Genomic DNA, 17,797 nt, shown 5'->3' with positions numbered 1-17,797 from the left:
ACATTTTTACTTTTCATGGTGCATTAATGTCCTATACACAGAATTTGTCTACCTCATTCAATACTACTCCATGAATTTGTCATGTTAAGAATGTTTTTCTTATCTTCTAAGTCTGTTTATTATGCACATAGTTTGAACTTAAGTAGTTGTATTTTTCCAATATAGCAATTCCCCCCAAAAGTTGCCATATTAGAGGAAATAAAATTAAAGTGTCTTCAGGCTAGTGTATGGTTTTATTTCAATTACCTTCACTGAACTGTCTTTTATAAATCATTAATGAATATTCTTTTTACACTTACCACATTTAATTTCAGGGACCATCTGTTAAGAATATGGAAACTAAAAATGCAACAAAGCTAGAAGAGTTTGTTCTCACAGGATTCACATATCAACCAGAGTGGCAGATTCCCCTGTTCCTGATGTTCTTGGTTATATATCTCATCACTATTGTGGGGAACCTTGGGCTGATTGCTGTTATCCGCAATGACCCTCACCTTCACATCCCCATGTACTTATTTCTTGCGAATCTGGCATTTGTGGATGCTTGGTTATCATCCACAGTATCCCCCAAGATGCTAGTCAACTTCTTTGCCAAGAGCAAGATGATCTCTCTCTCTGAATGCATGATACAATTTTTTTCCTTTGTAATCAGTGCAACCACAGAATGTTTTCTGCTTGCAACAATGGCATATGATCGGTATGTGGCCATATGCAAACCGTTACTTTATCCAGTGATTATGTCCAATACACTATGCATCCGGCTAATACTTTTGTCATTTTTAGGTGGCTTTCTTCATGCCATAATTCATACTTCTTTTTTATTCAGATTAACTTTCTGCAATTCCATCATAGTACATCACTTTTACTGTGACGTTATACCCTTACTTAAGATTTCGTGTACTGATCCTTCTATTAATTATCTGATAGTATTTATTTTCTCTGGGTCAATACAAGCATTTACCATTTTGACTGTTCTTGTGTCTTACACACTTGTTCTCTTTACAATCTTAAAAAAGAAGTCTCTACAAGGTATAAGAAAAGCCTTCTCCACCTGTGGAGCCCACCTCTTATCTGTCTCTCTGTACTATGGCCCCCTTCTCTTCATGTATGTGCGTCCTGGATCTGCAGAGGCCGATGATCAAGATATGATGGATTCTGTGTTCTACAGTGTCATAATTCCTTTCTTAAATCCAGTTATATATAGCCTGAGGAATAAGAAAGTCATAGATTCACTGAGAAAAATATTAAAGAGAAATGTTTAGATCTCATACTAATACCTATGCTTTCATTAAAATGACAAAATTCCGTGCACTAATGTTGTTATGTGTTGAGTTGTACTCAATTTTTTTTTGCAGTTATAATTACCTTGGTTTTTCAATGACTAGGAGAGAGAACCTAAAAATTTCATAAAAGTATTTGTGTATATTTTTAAACCACACAAGAAATTTTATTATTTAAAAAAATTTAAAAAATATTTTATATATTTATTTGACACAGAGAGAGAAAGAGACAGTGAGAGAGCAAACCCAAGCAGGCAGGGTGGGAGAGGGAGAAACAGGATTCCTGCTGAGTAGGGGACCCCCCAAATGTGGGGATCAATCCCATGACCCACAGATCATGACCTGAGCTGAAGGCAGAAGCTTAATGACTGAGACACCCAAGCACCTACACAAGGAATTTTAAGCAAGTCTTCATATCATACTTAAATAGAACAGAAAAAAAAAATGAAGACATTTCACAGGTTTGTCTGTTCCTTGGTGTGATTTATAAATGCATTAAGTACTAAAATAGTATAGTGTGTCTGAACAGAACTTGATTTTGATGTCTTTGATACTTACGCAGCTATATAGCCAAGACCCGTGTTACATTTAACTGGATAGTAGAGGCAGATTTGTGTTTGAGTGAACTGAGGTAAACCCCAAGAGTTCTGCTAGCCATCAAGGTTTTCTTTCTACTTTATTTAGGGCATGGTGAATTTTACCTCTTGTGTGGCTTCAACTCTGATATCACGGAGAGAAATAAAAAGAAAAGAGAGCAATGAGGGAAGAAAATGACAAGGGTTTAAGACAATGAAGAAAGGGTCAAGCTTTAAGAGATGCTTTTAGGCCAGCGTGCTTCTTAGAGGAAGTGAGAGGCAAGTTGCCCCTCACTGTCTATGATGTCTACTATAGACCCTTTCTAGCTGTGTTTGTATGTGTTGTTAGGCACTCTGCAAAACTTCATTAATAAAGAAAGCTAACGCATTCACCCAAGACTTACATTGGTGTGTACATAGACAAAAGTAACCAACTAGGAAGGAAGTGGTCTCATATTCCCAGAATTTAAAAAAAAAATTAAGCTAGAAAGATTTAAAAAATCAATAATATGTAGTTTTTTGTAATGTGCTATTGACAATGAGGGGCTTTAAATGCATGTTATCAAAGTCCAAATAATCTTAAGGTGATAGAATGTCATAGTAGGTATCTGAGAGATATGAATATCTATACACATTATGATGTTTTATGCCTCAAAGTCCATAAATGTTATTTTTTTAACACTGCATTTGCAAACTATATTGAGTAATCCATCTTCAGTCTACCCCTACCCTTTCTTTCTCAGCACTGATTTCATACACAGTTCTACTGATAACACTGAGGCTGTCATCCCTATAACTACCCACTTCTGTGATTTTCAAAACTCTACTTTGCTCCTCTTCTTACTGATACTCTCTTACTTTCCAAACATAACTGATATTAATGATACCATTTTCAATAACATTTAATAGATTGTCTTTGCTACTAGGTTACATAGTATCATATATGGTATAATTTTTTAGAGAGATATATATATAGAACATAGACAATATATATATGGACATATATGTATATATATGCAAATGCATATATATGTATACATATGCATATATTTGTCTGCTCATGTGTAAGTCCAGAATATATGGTATAGATCTACTTAGATCTACACTTCTATATATCCACATATCTATCAGCTTCTTCTTCACGCTGCATTTTTTCACCTTGGCATTATTTGGGGTTTTATATATATATATATATATATACATATATATATATATATAAAAGATTTTATTTATTTATTTGACACAGAGAGATCACAAGTAGGCAGAGAGGCAGGCAGAGGAAGAGAAAGAAGCAAGCTCCCTGCTGAGCAGAGAGCCCAATGTGCGCTCCATTCCAGGACCCTGACATCATGACCTGAGCTGAAGGCAGAGGCTTTAAACTCACTGAGCCACTCAGATGCACCCTTGAGGCTTTATTTGTAAGTAAACCTTGGTTTAACACTGAAGTGCTTTTCCTCCAATTCTCCAAGACCATGTTTTATACCCATATAGAGTTATTGAAAGCCTTCTGGAAATACCTCATTCTTTCAGGTTCAAACTTTTGCCTATTTAGGTCTCTCCATAAAAAATAAAATCCTCCATGTCACTCCAAAACTACTCATGTTTATTTGTAATGGATGTGATGCTTTTTCTTTAAGGTTTAGCAAAGTAAGTGTTATAGCTTCCTTGATGCATTTCCAGATTACCACAAAGAGGATAGGAATTCATACTCATTTGAAGCATATTAGTTTATTTATTATTCTTAGATCACACCTGGACTTGTATAGTACTTATTTTTGGTTTACACACTCTTTTAGAATATAACTTAGAAGTCCTAGTACTCTTGTACTTGTGCAGCACGTAGGAGAGTGACTTACATGAGGTCCTAAGTAAGTATTTGTGAACTACCTGTGAAATCTTAAAAATATAACATCATGAACACATAAAACACAATAGAATGTGTCACTCGTTTTCATTAAGTTAATGAGCCCAGGGAAATAACTAGGTTGGAGATGGCTGCTGCAGGCCAACTCCTCTTCCAGTTTCTTTCATGACAATCTTGAGCATCATAGACATAAAGTGAATTCTTCCTCTTATCACTAGAATTAGTTCCTTGGATGGAGTATGAGATAAGACCAAGGAGAAGCCCTTTCAGTAGATGCTTCCTTAAAGATATAACACATATAAGTATTTAAGAAAAATACTTATATTAAAAAAAGAAACACAGGGTGCCTAAATTGTTCAGTTCCTTAAGCATCTTCCTTCAGCTCAGGTCATTATCCCAGAGTCCAGAGATCAGGCTTCCTGCTCAATGGGGTGCCTGCTTCTCCCTCTACATCTCCTCCATCTCCCTCTGTTCCTTCATGCTTTATCTCAAATAAATAAATGAAATCTTTAAAGTGAATAAAGAAAAAATAAAGAAAAATATCATTATTATGTACTTCTGGAGGTACAGATCACAAGATTAGACCAGGTCATCTGTTCTCATTTTCTTTTCTTGAGAGATACTCCCAAGAGCTAGCAAAGCAACTGAATGGATTAATGTGCAGCTGTTTTTACTCTTTAAACTTGAGAATTTATATCTTGCTTATGAGTGCAGCTTATTGATTCTTTGCTTTATGATATTCCTATCATTCTGATTTTTCCTGTTAATTATCTAGACTTTTCTTGTTCGTTCATTTTTATGACCCCAAGACAAAAATAGTAATATAAACTACTACTGAGTATTTCTCCAGTCTCAGAAAGGTCTGTTTTCCTAATTGGCTTTTTCTTTGAATGAGAAGTCTGACATCCACCTGTGAGTCTGAGAATGGTGCATTACCTCTCAGGTCTGACTGTAGGCTAGAAGAGTATGGGACAGAGAGCAGGGGGTCTCTCAGAAGCTCAGACTTCCTCTGTAGCCTCCTCTTGTATATTTCAGGTCTGTAGATTCATTTCTTCTGGTTGGAACTTCAGTAAAATACCAACTGTCTTATTCCTTCCAGAAATCCATCAAAATCCTTTGTCCACCGATGTAATCCCATTCTCATTTCTGTTACAGCGCTATTCATTTTGTATACTATTTTTGTGATGTAAGTAGCATGTCAGGAAAGAGGTAAAAAATATATATCTGTGCAAAGTCCATATTATAGACAAGATATTCTATCAGTCCTTTAAAAAGAATATATGACATTACATATGTATTATTTAATAGATACTTAGATGTAAAGGATGATATCACAATGTTAAGTTTGTGTATTTGTCTAGAACAACTGCTGCTGATGTGGGATTCAGTCATCCCTTGGAAACACAGATTACATACTTTGCATAGTTTTTATTATGAAGGTTCATTTTTTTAATTTGAAGATTTAAAAGAACTCATAATTCCTGTAAAAATCTTCTGCACAGCAAAGGAAACTACCACCACCACCAACAACAAAATGCACCCTACTGAAATGGAGGAGATATTTCCAAATGATATGTCTGATAAACAGTTAGGAGTCAAAATATATAAAGAATTTACACAACTGGACACCAAGGAAACCCAAATACTCTGATTAAAAACGGGCAGAGGTTTGGCTCGGGTCGTGATCCCAGCGTCCTCGGATCGAGCCCCGCGTCGGGCTCTCTGCTTGGCAGGGAGCCTGCTTCCCCTTCTCTCTCTGCCTACCTGTCTTCCTACTAGTGAACTGTCTGTTAAATAAATAAATAAAATCTTAAAAAAAAAAAAGGCAGAGGACTGAAATAGAATTTTCACCAAAGAAGATATAGATGGCCAACGGACACATAAATGGATGGATGTTCAACATCACTAATCATCAGGGAAATGCAAATGAAAACAATGAGATATCACCTTACATCTGTCACAATACTTATAATCAGAGCCACAAGAAATAGTAAATGTTGGTTAACATGTATATAGAAAGGAAAACTTGTGCACTTGGTGAGAACACAAATTGGTACAGACACTATAAAAAACAGTATGGAGGTTCCTAAAAAAATTGAAAAGTAGAACTACTATGTGATACATTAATTCCCTTACTGAGTATTTATCGAAAGAAGGTGAAAACCCACTTCAGAGAGATATATGCAACTCGATTTTATTGCAACATTATTTAAAATAGCCATGATATGGGAGCAATTCATGTCCATTGGTTGATGAATGGATAATGAAGAAGTACACATACACACATACACAAAATGGAATATTATTTTGCCATAAAAGAGAAAGACATCTTGTGATGTGCAGCAACATGGAAGGACCTAGAGGGCACAATGTTAAGTGAAATAAATCAGTGGGAAACAAATACCATAAGATTTCATTCATATGTAGAATTTAATAAAAAAAACAAATAAAAAAAACAAAAAAGACAAGCATACATAAAAAGTAGACTTAAATATAGAGAACATCGTGCAGATGGGAGGTGAGGAGGGGTGGGGGGATGGGTGAAATAGATAAAGGAGATTAAGAGTGTACTTATCTTGATGAGAACTGAGAAATATATAGCACGATATTGTACACCTGAAAATAATATAATAATGTATGTTAACTATCTTGAATAAAAGTCTCAAAAAGAACAACTCATATTTAATATCTCTTTAAATGTAAATAATGTAGTATACATACACATTTCTCATCACTTTACAATACTTTCTACTGTTCAGGAGATTGTTAACAAAATTGTCTTACATCGTATTCAAGGAAATAATGTAATTAGGTTAAGAAAAACATCAGTCAGCACTAGAACAGTATTTCTCAATGTCTGCATTGTAGACCACCCATGACAAAATCTTACTGAGTGTGTATATTCAGTATATGTCAAAATCTCTCTGGCATAGACATTCATGTTGTTCTTTCACAATGGTGGTTCATAAATTAGAGTGGGCGTCAAGATCATGGGGAGAACTTGTGAAAGCATATTGATAGGCTCCATCAGTAGTGTTTCTGATTTAGTTATGCTAATGCTATTGGCTTGAAGCCATACTTAGGAACCACTGTTTTAAAATAATCAGTGAAGCCAAGTTTTTATAATAACAAATATTTAGAGACCAGTCAAAATGGAGTTTCTGAACATCCTCTCTCTCTTACTTAATCACAATATGTGAATATTTTAAAGGTATCTACCCACTGGTTTGTACTTTCCTTCCTGCTTTGGGATGGTGAGTCCAAATTTCAATGGGACTCTTGTTTTAAAGGATGAAGAATTGTGGACCTTTTATAACTTTCTCTTGGAAACCATGATTGAAAATTATGATAGCCAATGAAAACTCCGTTGCCTCATTTGGGTAAGGTTAATAGATGGGACCTTAGTTGATTCAAAAGCAAGATTTCTTAATGCATCAGATTTCTTTTTTTTTTTTAATTAGGTTTAGTTAAAAAATGAACTTTTTTTTTTTTTAAGATTTTATTTATTTATTTGACAGACAGAAATCACAAGTAGGCAGAGAGGCAGATAGAGAGAGGGGGAAACAGGCTCCCTACTGAGCAGAAAGCCCGATGCGGGCCTTGATCCCAGGACCCTGAGATCATGACCTGAGCCGAAGGCAGAGGCTTTAAACCACTGAGCCACCCAGGCGCCCCAAAAATGAACTTTTTAAGTAGAACGAACTTTTGAATCATCATTCTCAATGAAATTTCATATACAGCATATTCCAGGGATACCCAGTGGCTCAGTCTGTTAATCATCTGCCTTTGGCTTAGTCATGATCTCAGGATCCTGGGATACAGTCCTGTATCAGACTTCTTGCTCAGTGGGGAGTCTGCTTCTCCTTCCAGCTACATGGATCATTATTGTGTGTCCTGATGACAGCATTCCTCACTTTGGCTCCAAGACCTCTAGACCACCAGAGGATAAGATCAAGGGTACATGAATCAAAAATTATGCTGGTGGCCAAAAAAATTACAAAAAAAAAAAAAATGCCAGTGTATTCCTAGGGGTAACAGTGAGTGGTCCCACTGAACCAGTATAATACACTGGTTGCTGACTCAGAAAAAATACTCTAATGCTGTAAGGTATCACATGTAGTTATGCTGTGAATGAGTCTCCAAAAAGGCTATTCCACATTCTATCAAACAAGTTGCTTCAGAATGGAAGGGAATAGGATAAGACCAGTGAATTTTATGGTCATGGATCCTTTGCTGCAGTCTTTGGATGTGAAGTAAATTCCTTGTTCAGAAGATAAACGGCATGTAATCCTATGATTTGGGGCAGTGGATAAGGAATTCTGAAAAGTCCAAGATGATGCTTTTGGTAGAATAAATAAATGAAACTTGATCATTCTCTTATAGCATACACAAAGATAAACTCGAAATAGATAAAAGACCTCAACGTGAGGCAGGAATCCATCAGAATTCCAGAAGAGAACATAGGCAGTAACCTCTTCAACATCAGCCACAGCAACTTCTTTCCAGATATGTCTCCAAAGGTAAAGGAAACAAAAGGAATCACATGGCCCAATTGGTGGAGTGTCATGGACAGCAACCTGTACTTGTTACAAAGCCTTTTCCTGTTCTGAGCCCATCTCAAAAATAGCAGTTTATCTGGTCACTTCATAAATGGGCTGGTATGATACACCCAAATGAGGATGATACAGTGTCCAGAATCCACAGGAACCCACTAGGTGTTGTGACTCTTTTTCAGATACAGGAGGGGCCACATGCAGCAACTTACCCTTTACCTCAGAAGGGAAATGTCCATGTGCCCTATATCACTGACCCCTAGAAATTTCACAAGTATAAGGTCTCTAAATATATTTTTTTAAGTAGACACCACACCCAATGGGGTTTGGAACTCACAACCCTCAAATCAAAAATTGCATGCTCTATGCAGTGACCCTGGCTGGGTCCAGGTACTCTGGATTTTGTTGGGTTTATTTCTCCCCCTCTGTCATGCACATTTCTTACCAGGAAGCACTGAACAGTTGCTACTTCTTGCTCACTGGTGTCAAACATCATAATGCCATGTGTGTATTGGGCCAGTTTGATATCTTTGTGGGAAAGAAAGACAACAAGAATCCTGAGAAATACTTGCACATCATATATCTGATAATGACTTGAACTTGTATACAGGAAGAATTCACAAAACACACTAATTAAAAAGCAATTTACTCAAAAGAATTAACTCAATTAAAAACTTGGCCGGGGGCGCCTGGGTGGCTCAGTGGGTTAAGCCGCTGCCTTCGGCTCAGGTCATGATCTCAGGGTTCTGGGATCGAGTCCCGCATCGGGCTCTCTGCTCAGCAGGGAGCCTGCTTCCTCCTCTCTCTCTCTCTGCCTGTCTCTCCATCTACTTGTGATTTCTCTCTGTCAAATAAATAAATAAAATCTTAAAAAAAAAATAAAAAATAAAAAAAATAAAAACTTGGCCGGGATTTGAACATACTTCACCAAACAAGATATCAAAACAGGACACAAGAAGATGCTTTATACAGTGTATTATCAGCAAAATGCATGTGAAAACTACAACTTATTTGTATAAATGACCAAGGCTGAGAAGACTACTCTTACTGGAAGCAACATCACAGACCTTCTGTGCTCAAGGAGGCAACAAAATGAGTTAAGAGGTATTTATACAAAATTGAAGGGGTCAGTAGGTTTAAGCCATTTGCGTTATGTTGAAGCCACCTCTGCACACCATCCTGCTTCCTCCACCCTTCTACTAAGTTTTCAGAATGACATTATTTTATCAGTGCTGTTTTCCCTCCTCCATTTTGGCTTGCACAAGCAAAATTATAAGGAAGCAAGAATATTGATTAATCAGTCTGCCAAAGCAGATGCTGTTTGCTTTCCCCTAGCTGCCAATCAAGTCCCTTGTGAAGCCTGAACATTTTTTCTACTCTTCAAGTAGTAAATCACAATGTTACAAAGAAGTAAATTTTTATTTTTCTGAAGGAAAGTTCATTGACAACTTACTTCGTAATGCACAAAAGGCAAACCCAAACACATATACCGCCATGTTCAAAATCCCTCATTTCCTTTAAGTTGGGGTAAAATACAAAGTCTCTGAATGAGCCTCCAAGGGCATGTGTGATCCCATCCATGCTGGCCTCCCCCACACCATCTGGTTACTCCTAGCTTCTCCCTTTGTAATCTGTTAGATTTCTGTTAGATTGTGCTATTCCCATGATCTGGGCTCTCTGAAAATCTAGCCCTCCAAGGACAAAGGCTTTGTGGGTGATACAAGTCCAGAGGCAGCAATCACCAGGTTAGAACTGAAGACCCTCAGGCCTCACCCAGACCTACTCACACAGAATCTGCATTTTAATAAGCTCTCTCTCTAGGAGATTTGCAGGCATTAAAATTAACAAGATAGTAAACAACAAGTGTTAGAGGATGTGGAGAAAGGGGAACCCTCTTATACTGTTGGTGGGAATGCAAGTTGGTGCAGCCACATTGGAAAACAATGTGGAGATTCCTTAAGAAATTAAAAATAGAGCTCCCCTATGACCCTGCAATTGCACCACTGGGTATTTACCCCAAAGATCCAGATGTGGTGAAAAGAAGGGCCATCTGTACCCCAATGTGCATAGCAGCAATGACCCCAGTTGCCAAACTATGGAAAGAACCAAGATGCCCTTCAATGGACGAATAGATAAGGAAGATGTGGTCCATATATAGTATGGCATATTAAGCCTCTATCAGAAAGGATGAATACCCAACTTTTGCATCAACATGGATGGGACTGGAGGAGATTATGCTGAGTGATATAAGTCAAGCAGAGAGAGTCAATTATCATATGGTTTTGCTTATGTGGGGCATAAGGAATAACAAGGGAGACATAGGGAGATGGAGAGAAGGGAATTGGGGAAATTGAAGGGGTAGACCAACCATCAGAGACTGTGGACTCTGAGGAACTAACGGAGGGTTTGGAGGGGAGGGGAGTGGGAGGTTAGGTGAGCCTGGTGTTGATTATTGTGAGGGCACATATTGCATGGACTAGTGGGTGTGGTGCATAAGCAATGAATTCTGGAACACTGAAAAAAAATTTTTAAAAAATTAAAAAAAATTGAGAAGCACTGAGCTATGGCACTTCTCACTGTAATGCTTTATCATTATTTCCTTTGCACTTCAACTGACTTTTGCCTACTGAGATTTCTCAACAACTTTCAGCTTAGAGTGTGGAGTCCGGTCTAGATCTGGAATGTGAGCTGCAGTTTGCATGAGGACAGCTTTCCTTGGGGATGGCTCCTGAAGGGAACCTAGAACTCTGGCCTTAATAAAATCATGTATGATTAGCTCAGACAAGAACATATTAATCAAAGTCCTCCGAGCAACACCAATTTATAGATAAGCTGATTTGCCTAAACATTCCAGAAGTGTCCTTAGTGGTGGAAAGCAGCAGCACAGTGTGCAATTTCAACTGTTGCAACTAGAACTGTATATGTGACATGATGTTCTCAATCTGTAAAGCCTATTGGGACACCTGGACTTCTCATACAGATTCTAATCTGCAATGCCCAGAACAGCTTAGTTTTGTCCTAAAGGGAACCCTTGGGTGCTATTAGAAGAAATTGAGTTTTCTAGTCCTTCCTTTTTTTTTTTTTGGCAAAAGCATGTAGTTTTCTGAGGATTAGTTGACTCTTGCATTTAAAGCAAATTTATATAAACAACATTCTGCTGAGCCTCCAAAATGAGTTGGCAAATGAAGCCTCCAAAATGAGTTGCTGCCTTATGGCCATTGCAGAGCTACTGTATTTTTTTCTTGTTTTGAAAGCCCAACGCTTTGAAGTGATTTCCTCAGATTTCTTGTAAGATATGGGTAAGACAGAAATGATTTCTATAATATTCATTATTCTTTATATATAAGTTGGAAATATTGTTACATTTATAATAGTTTCATATTGGGATTACAGTTACCAAAAACCAGATGAATAATATAAAGCAAATGGTGAATAATCTATATATTTTTGTTGATAGCCATAATCTAGATAAGCAAAATAGCTTTGAGACTGAATTACTCTCTTTAAAAATATTTTATTATCCCTAACATAATTATAATGACTTTATAAGTATAGTGAATTAAAATGGAAAACATTTAAAATTTAAACTGCCTTTTAGTATCAGGTCTTAATGATTCCTGTGTAAGAAATCTTCCAGGTTATTGTGATTAAAAGTCCATTTTGTTTAACTGAATACATCTTCTGATTAAAATTTTCAAGGTAAGTCACTTGGATATTAACTATCCTTTATTCCACTTTATAAAATTTTTTAAACTATTTTATTTATATGTATATGTAGCAAGAAATAGGCAGTAAGTATCCCCTCATAGCACCAACATTTATGGCTTGATAATTACCACACTCAAATTGAATTTGAGAATTTTCAATTATTTAGTGATTTGGGACTGCATGGGAAGAAGTCCTTTCCAAATAAATATGCCTTTAGTAAATGCAGTTACTGACTTCGGTTATCTGTGTCCCTAATATTTTACTCTGGTTTTTGGTTCAATTTTATTCTGCTAAAAACACTGATGGAGAAAACGTGCTCTCAAGTAAAACCAGCAGGATTTCTATAAAAAGTTTTAATCACTGTAATAAAAAAAATATAAAACAACTTTTAAATATGAGTGGAACTTTTAAGCAGTGCTTATATATGTATATATATACAGATACGTATATGAACAGCATAAAGTTTATAAAGTTAAACTGAAAAACTCTTGCATACACATATTCCATAGTAACGTAAATTTGGAAGTTTGAAGAAGAGAAAATGAAAAGATTCCAATGTTGACAACTTAATGAAAACGAATGGAAGATAAATATTTGTCCCCCCAACTCTCTGGGCCTTTCCATTTTGTTGTTCTTAGCCTTTCTCTGATGTCCTTCCTCTTTTTTCTCTGTAGTCTTTCTCACCCTTAACCATCTGTGTGTCTGTTATTCTTTGCCTATTTCTCTTCCTCCATCTCCTGATCTTTTTTAAAAATTATAAAAAATTTTAAAAAATTATTTTATTATTATGTTCAATTAGTCAGCATATAGTACATTAGTTTTTTGCTTGCTTGTTTTTAATTTAATTTTATTTTTTCAGTGTTCCAGGATTCATTGTTTATGCACTGCACCCAGTGCTCCATGCAATACACCATTAGTTTTTGATGCAGTGTTCAATGATTCATTAGTGGCATGTAACACCCAGTGCTCATCACCAAACGTGCCCTCCTTAAAACCCATCACCTGGTTACCCCAGCCCCCAAGCCCTCCTCTCTTCAGTAATCCTGTTTGCTTCCTAGAGTTCAAAGTTTCTCATAGTTTGTCTCCCTCTCTGATTTCTTACCATCCCTCCCTTCTTCTGTGGTTCTCCATGCTATTCTTTATGTTCCACATATGAGTGAAACCATATAATTGTCTTTCTTTGCTTGACTTATTTCGCCTAGCATAATCCCCTTTAGTTCCAGCCATGCTTAGCCAACTGTCCACTTGGGCACCCTCTCCTGATCTTTTCACCACCAAAATTTCTCCTCCTTCTTGTCTTGTCTCGTTTCTCTTCTTGATGCCTTCTTCTCCATTTCTCTCTTTTGAAAACTTTATTAGAACAATATTAGGGAATAAATGCTGTATTTGTCAAAGCACTGAAGACATCTAACAACTATCCTCCACAGTCTTGGAGTATTTGATATCGTTTCCCTGCTAACTGTTGTGCAACTTGTTTCCCATTCACAGCTCATTATTCTCTGGCCTCAACTGTATCATATGATGAAAACTGCTCACACTAAAACCACTAAAAACATCTTAGTTTCCATGCTCAATCACACCTGTTTGCTCCTTGTCCTACTAGAGCATTTATTTTATTTCATTTTTATTTTTTGAAGATTTTATTAATTCATTTGACAGAAAGAGACACAGGGAGAGAGGGAACACAAGCAGGGGGAGTGGGAGAAGAAACACAAGCAGGCAAGGCAGGCTTCCCACTGAGCAGGGAGCCCGATGTGGGGCTTGATCCCAGGACCCTGGGATCATGACCTGAGCTGAAGGCAGATGTTTAATGACTGGGCCACCTAGGCACCCCAGTGGTAGAGCATTTATTTTAAAGTGATTTGGCACCATAACTTTCTTTTTTCTTCTTGAGTATCTCCCTCTCTTTATGCTCATGACACTCATCTTTCCTGTTTCCCTTCTCTTCGTGATCATTCTGCTCAGTATCCTTTCCTGGTCTCTCCCTGTCTTTATTCACTGCCAGTCAGAACTATTAGTTTCAGGAATAAATTATTTTTTTGGATTGAAATCTAACAGAAATGCTAGGAGATTAAAGGAATCACAGCTGGAGAAAAAATGGGAAGAAACAGAAGGATGCAAGGTAGTCTGTCAATAGCAAAAATCATGTCCGAACATTGGCTCTATGAAGGCTGCTATTAGTCACCAGGGCTCTGTGAGTATGCCACTGCTCACACTGACAGAGTCACGGATGTGGATTCAGGGTGCATTTGCTGGAACTTCATGTTTAGCTTTGGTTGTCTTAGCAACTCAAAATCTCTTTCCCTTTTCCTCCCTCATTCCAAATTCCAAATGCAGTGTAGATGGGTTTCAGTTGCCAAAGTTACATTGCACTGTGGTTGTTAGAGGGATAGGAAAGTCTATTGTAGCTCTTTTGGCTCCTAGAGTGGGTGGTAGACTGTCTGGCTCCATGATTATGTGGTAGAAAGAGGACTGTCTGAAAATGACACATATCCTCCATAATCATGTTCATATACTTTGTCAGTTTAGTTCCTCTGTGTTCTCTTCACGTAGCATATTCTCCAATGGTTAGGTCTTACATAAGTATGCCTTGAGCTACCCCAGTGACTTCCAAGTCATTACATGTGGTAGACTCCTACAACGAAGTATATACCACCTGGATATTCAGAGGACATTCTCTCTACAAACTGATATTGCATCCTAATTTCAATGAATTTTGAAAAATTTGAATATAGTTGGCACACAATGTTACATTAGTTTCAGGTGTACAACTTAGTTATTTGACAAATGTATACCTTCTGCTACGTTCACCACAAGTATAGCTACTATCTGTCACCACACATTGCTCTTACAATATTTTTGACTATATTCCTTATGCTGTGACTTTTATTACTGTGACTTATTCATTCCATTCCATTCCATAATTGGAATATCTCCCACTCCCCTTCACCCATTTTGCAAACCCCTCTAACTCCTATCTCTCTGGCAAATAAGTTGTTCTCTGTATTTACAGGTCTGATTCTGCTCTTTGTTTGTTATTCATTTTTTTAGACTTCACATAGGAGTGAAATCATATGGTATTTGTCTTTCTCATTCTGACTTATTCTTTTAGTGTAATAGCCTGTATTAGCCTGTTGTGTCAAATGGCATGATCTTATCCTTTTTTATAGCTGGGTTATATTTTACATATATATATATCTATACATATCTATCTATCTGTCTATCTATCTATCTATTTTATACACACACACACACACACCAAATATTGCCTATTCATTTGTCTGTAGATAGACACATAGGTTGCTTCCATATCTTGGCCACTCTAAATAGGATGCAGTAAATGTAGGGGGTGCATGTACATTTCAAATTAGTGTTTTCATTTTCTTTGGGTAAATGAAAACCTACCCAGTCACTAAGTGACTCCTGTTTCACACTGACCACCCCTTTACCTCCAATGTGTCACAGAAGTGGTGTCTCTACATTTTGAAATCCTTTCCATTTCCCTTTTCATCTTCGCCATTGATCCTAATGTCATTTCATCCATGGACAAGCCATGTCACATGTATTTGGAACACTTGGGAAGCAAGGGTAAAATGCAGATTATTAGATTTCATTATTGAGCCACTAAATCTAATTCTAAAGAAAGCTTTACAATCTATATTTTGTACAAGAGTTCCTCAGAGAATTTCAAGGTATAACCTGGTTTGAGAACCAGTGGGCAGTAGTAACATTCTCCTGACTAGTACTCATGACCCCAACTTTACATCCTTGCAACCTATTTCCTATACTATAACGTACTCATTAAAAAAAAAAAAAAAAAAGCCTTACAGTGCCACTCCCTGTTTTCAGTGCATGCTTCTTCCCTGATGAACAATGTTCAAGATCCTTCACATGTTATTCAACTCATTTTTTGCCCAGGTTCTTCAAGTTGCTTTCCTCTTCACCTTAAATCCATGTCCTAGGTACAGAATTTCTCTTTCCTACTCAATCCTATCCCATAAATTTAGCATTTACATACAATATCTTTCATTTTCCCAATTATTTTCATTGTAGCACATTTTAAAAATGGAAATAATCGCATTTATTACCAAGACCCCCAAACAATTCCATCTATTACAGAGGTAATACAAAAAATTAAGAGGGTATTTATGAGGTACATAATTTTATTCAACTCTTCTCCCTATAATTCATGTTACAAACTGACTGGATTTTTTTGGTCATTTGTTCAATTCCATTTCAGGCAAAACCAACTGAGGACATGGAAAAGGATAATGCAACATTCCTGACAAAATTGATTCTCACAGGACTCACATATGAACCACAGTGGCAAATCCCCCTGTTCCTGTTGTTCTTGGTTATCTATCTACTCACCGTTGTGGGGAACCTTGGGCTGATTGTTCTCATTTGGAATGACTCTCAGCTTCACATCCCTATGTACTTATTCCTTGGAAGTCTGGCATTAGTGGATGCTTGGTTATCATCCACAGTATCCCCCAAGATGCTAGTCAACTTCTTTTCTGAGAGCAAGATGATCTCTCTCTCTGAATGCATGATACAGTTCTTTTCCTTTGCAATCAGCGTAACCACAGAATGTTTTCTGCTGGCAACAATGGCATATGATCGGTATGTGGCCATATGTAAACCGTTACTTTATCCAGTGATTATGTCCAATACACTATGCATCCAGCTGATACTTTTGTCATTTTTAGGTGGCCTTCTTCATGCCATAATTCATACTTCTTTTTTATTCAGATTAACCTTCTGCAATTCCATCATAGTACATCACTTTTACTGTGACATTATACCATTATTTAAGATTTCTTGTACTGATCCTTCTATTAATTATCTGATAGTATTTATTTTTTCTGGGTCAATACAAGTATTTACCATTTTGACTGTTCTTGTGTCTTACACACTAGTTCTCTTTACAATCTTAAAAAAGAAGTCTCTACAAGGCATAAAGAAAGCTTTCTCCACCTGTGGAGCCCATCTTTTATCTGTGTCTTTATACTATGGCCCCCTTCTCTTTATGTATGTGCGCCCTAGATCTGCACAAGCAGATAATGAAGATATGATGGACTCTCTATTTTATACTATTATAATTCCCGTGTTAAACCCAATGATCTATAGCCTGAGAAATCAGAAAGTCATAGCTTCACTGAGAAAAATGTTAAAGAGAAATGTTTAGTACTTATGGAACATTTTTTCTTCTTCCACTAGAATAATATGAAATTGTGCAGATTAGATGTTGCTATGTGTTGATTAGTGTTCAAAGGTTTTGGCAGTTATAATTGTCCTTGCGTTCAAATGACTTAAGGTGGGACTACAAATAACTATCTTAAATATGTGTGTATATTATTGAAAAACATAGAATTTTACTCAAGTTTTCATGTCATACTAAAATAATTAAGAAAAATATTTTACATGTTTTTTAAATTTTCATTTATTTAAAAAAATTTTTTTCAGTGTTCCAGAATTCATTGTTTATGCACCACACCTAGTGCTCTATGCATTAAGTGCTCTCCATAATACCCACCACCAGGCTCACTCAACCTCCCACCCCTTCACCCCTCCAAAACCCTCAAATTGTTTTTCAGAGTCCACAGTCTCTCATGTTTTGTCTCCCTCTCCAATTTCTCCCAACTCCCTTCTCCTCTCCATCTCCCCATGTCCTCCATGTTATTTCCTATGCTCCACAAATAAGCAAAACCATATGATAATCGACTCTCTCTGCCTGACTCATTTCATTCAGCATAATCTCTTCCAGTCTAGACCATATTGATACAAAAGTTGGGCATTCATCCTTTCTAATGGAGG

The 17,797-nt window shown here is 36.8% G+C and overlaps 2 protein-coding genes across 2 annotated transcripts; both read left to right on the top strand.

Moving 5' to 3' along the window:
- The first annotated feature begins 332 nt into the window (after positions 1-332).
- On the top strand, positions 333-1,262 carry LOC131825938 (olfactory receptor 5H2-like). Its single transcript, XM_059165263.1, has one exon. The coding sequence runs from the start codon at positions 333-335 to the stop codon at positions 1,260-1,262; it is 930 nt and encodes a 309-aa protein (XP_059021246.1).
- Positions 1,263-16,193: 14,931 nt separating this feature from the next.
- Positions 16,194-17,168, top strand: LOC131825937 (olfactory receptor 5H2-like). Its single transcript, XM_059165262.1, has one exon. It carries the CDS (start codon positions 16,239-16,241, stop codon positions 17,166-17,168), a length of 930 nt encoding a protein of 309 aa, XP_059021245.1. The 5' UTR covers positions 16,194-16,238.
- Positions 17,169-17,797: the final 629 nt, after the last annotated feature.

The sequence above is a fragment of the Mustela lutreola genome, chromosome 2 (assembly GCF_030435805.1).
Source record: "Mustela lutreola isolate mMusLut2 chromosome 2, mMusLut2.pri, whole genome shotgun sequence".
Classification (NCBI taxonomy): domain Eukaryota; kingdom Metazoa; phylum Chordata; class Mammalia; order Carnivora; family Mustelidae; genus Mustela; species Mustela lutreola.
This window is presented reverse-complemented; position numbering and strand designations above follow the sequence as displayed.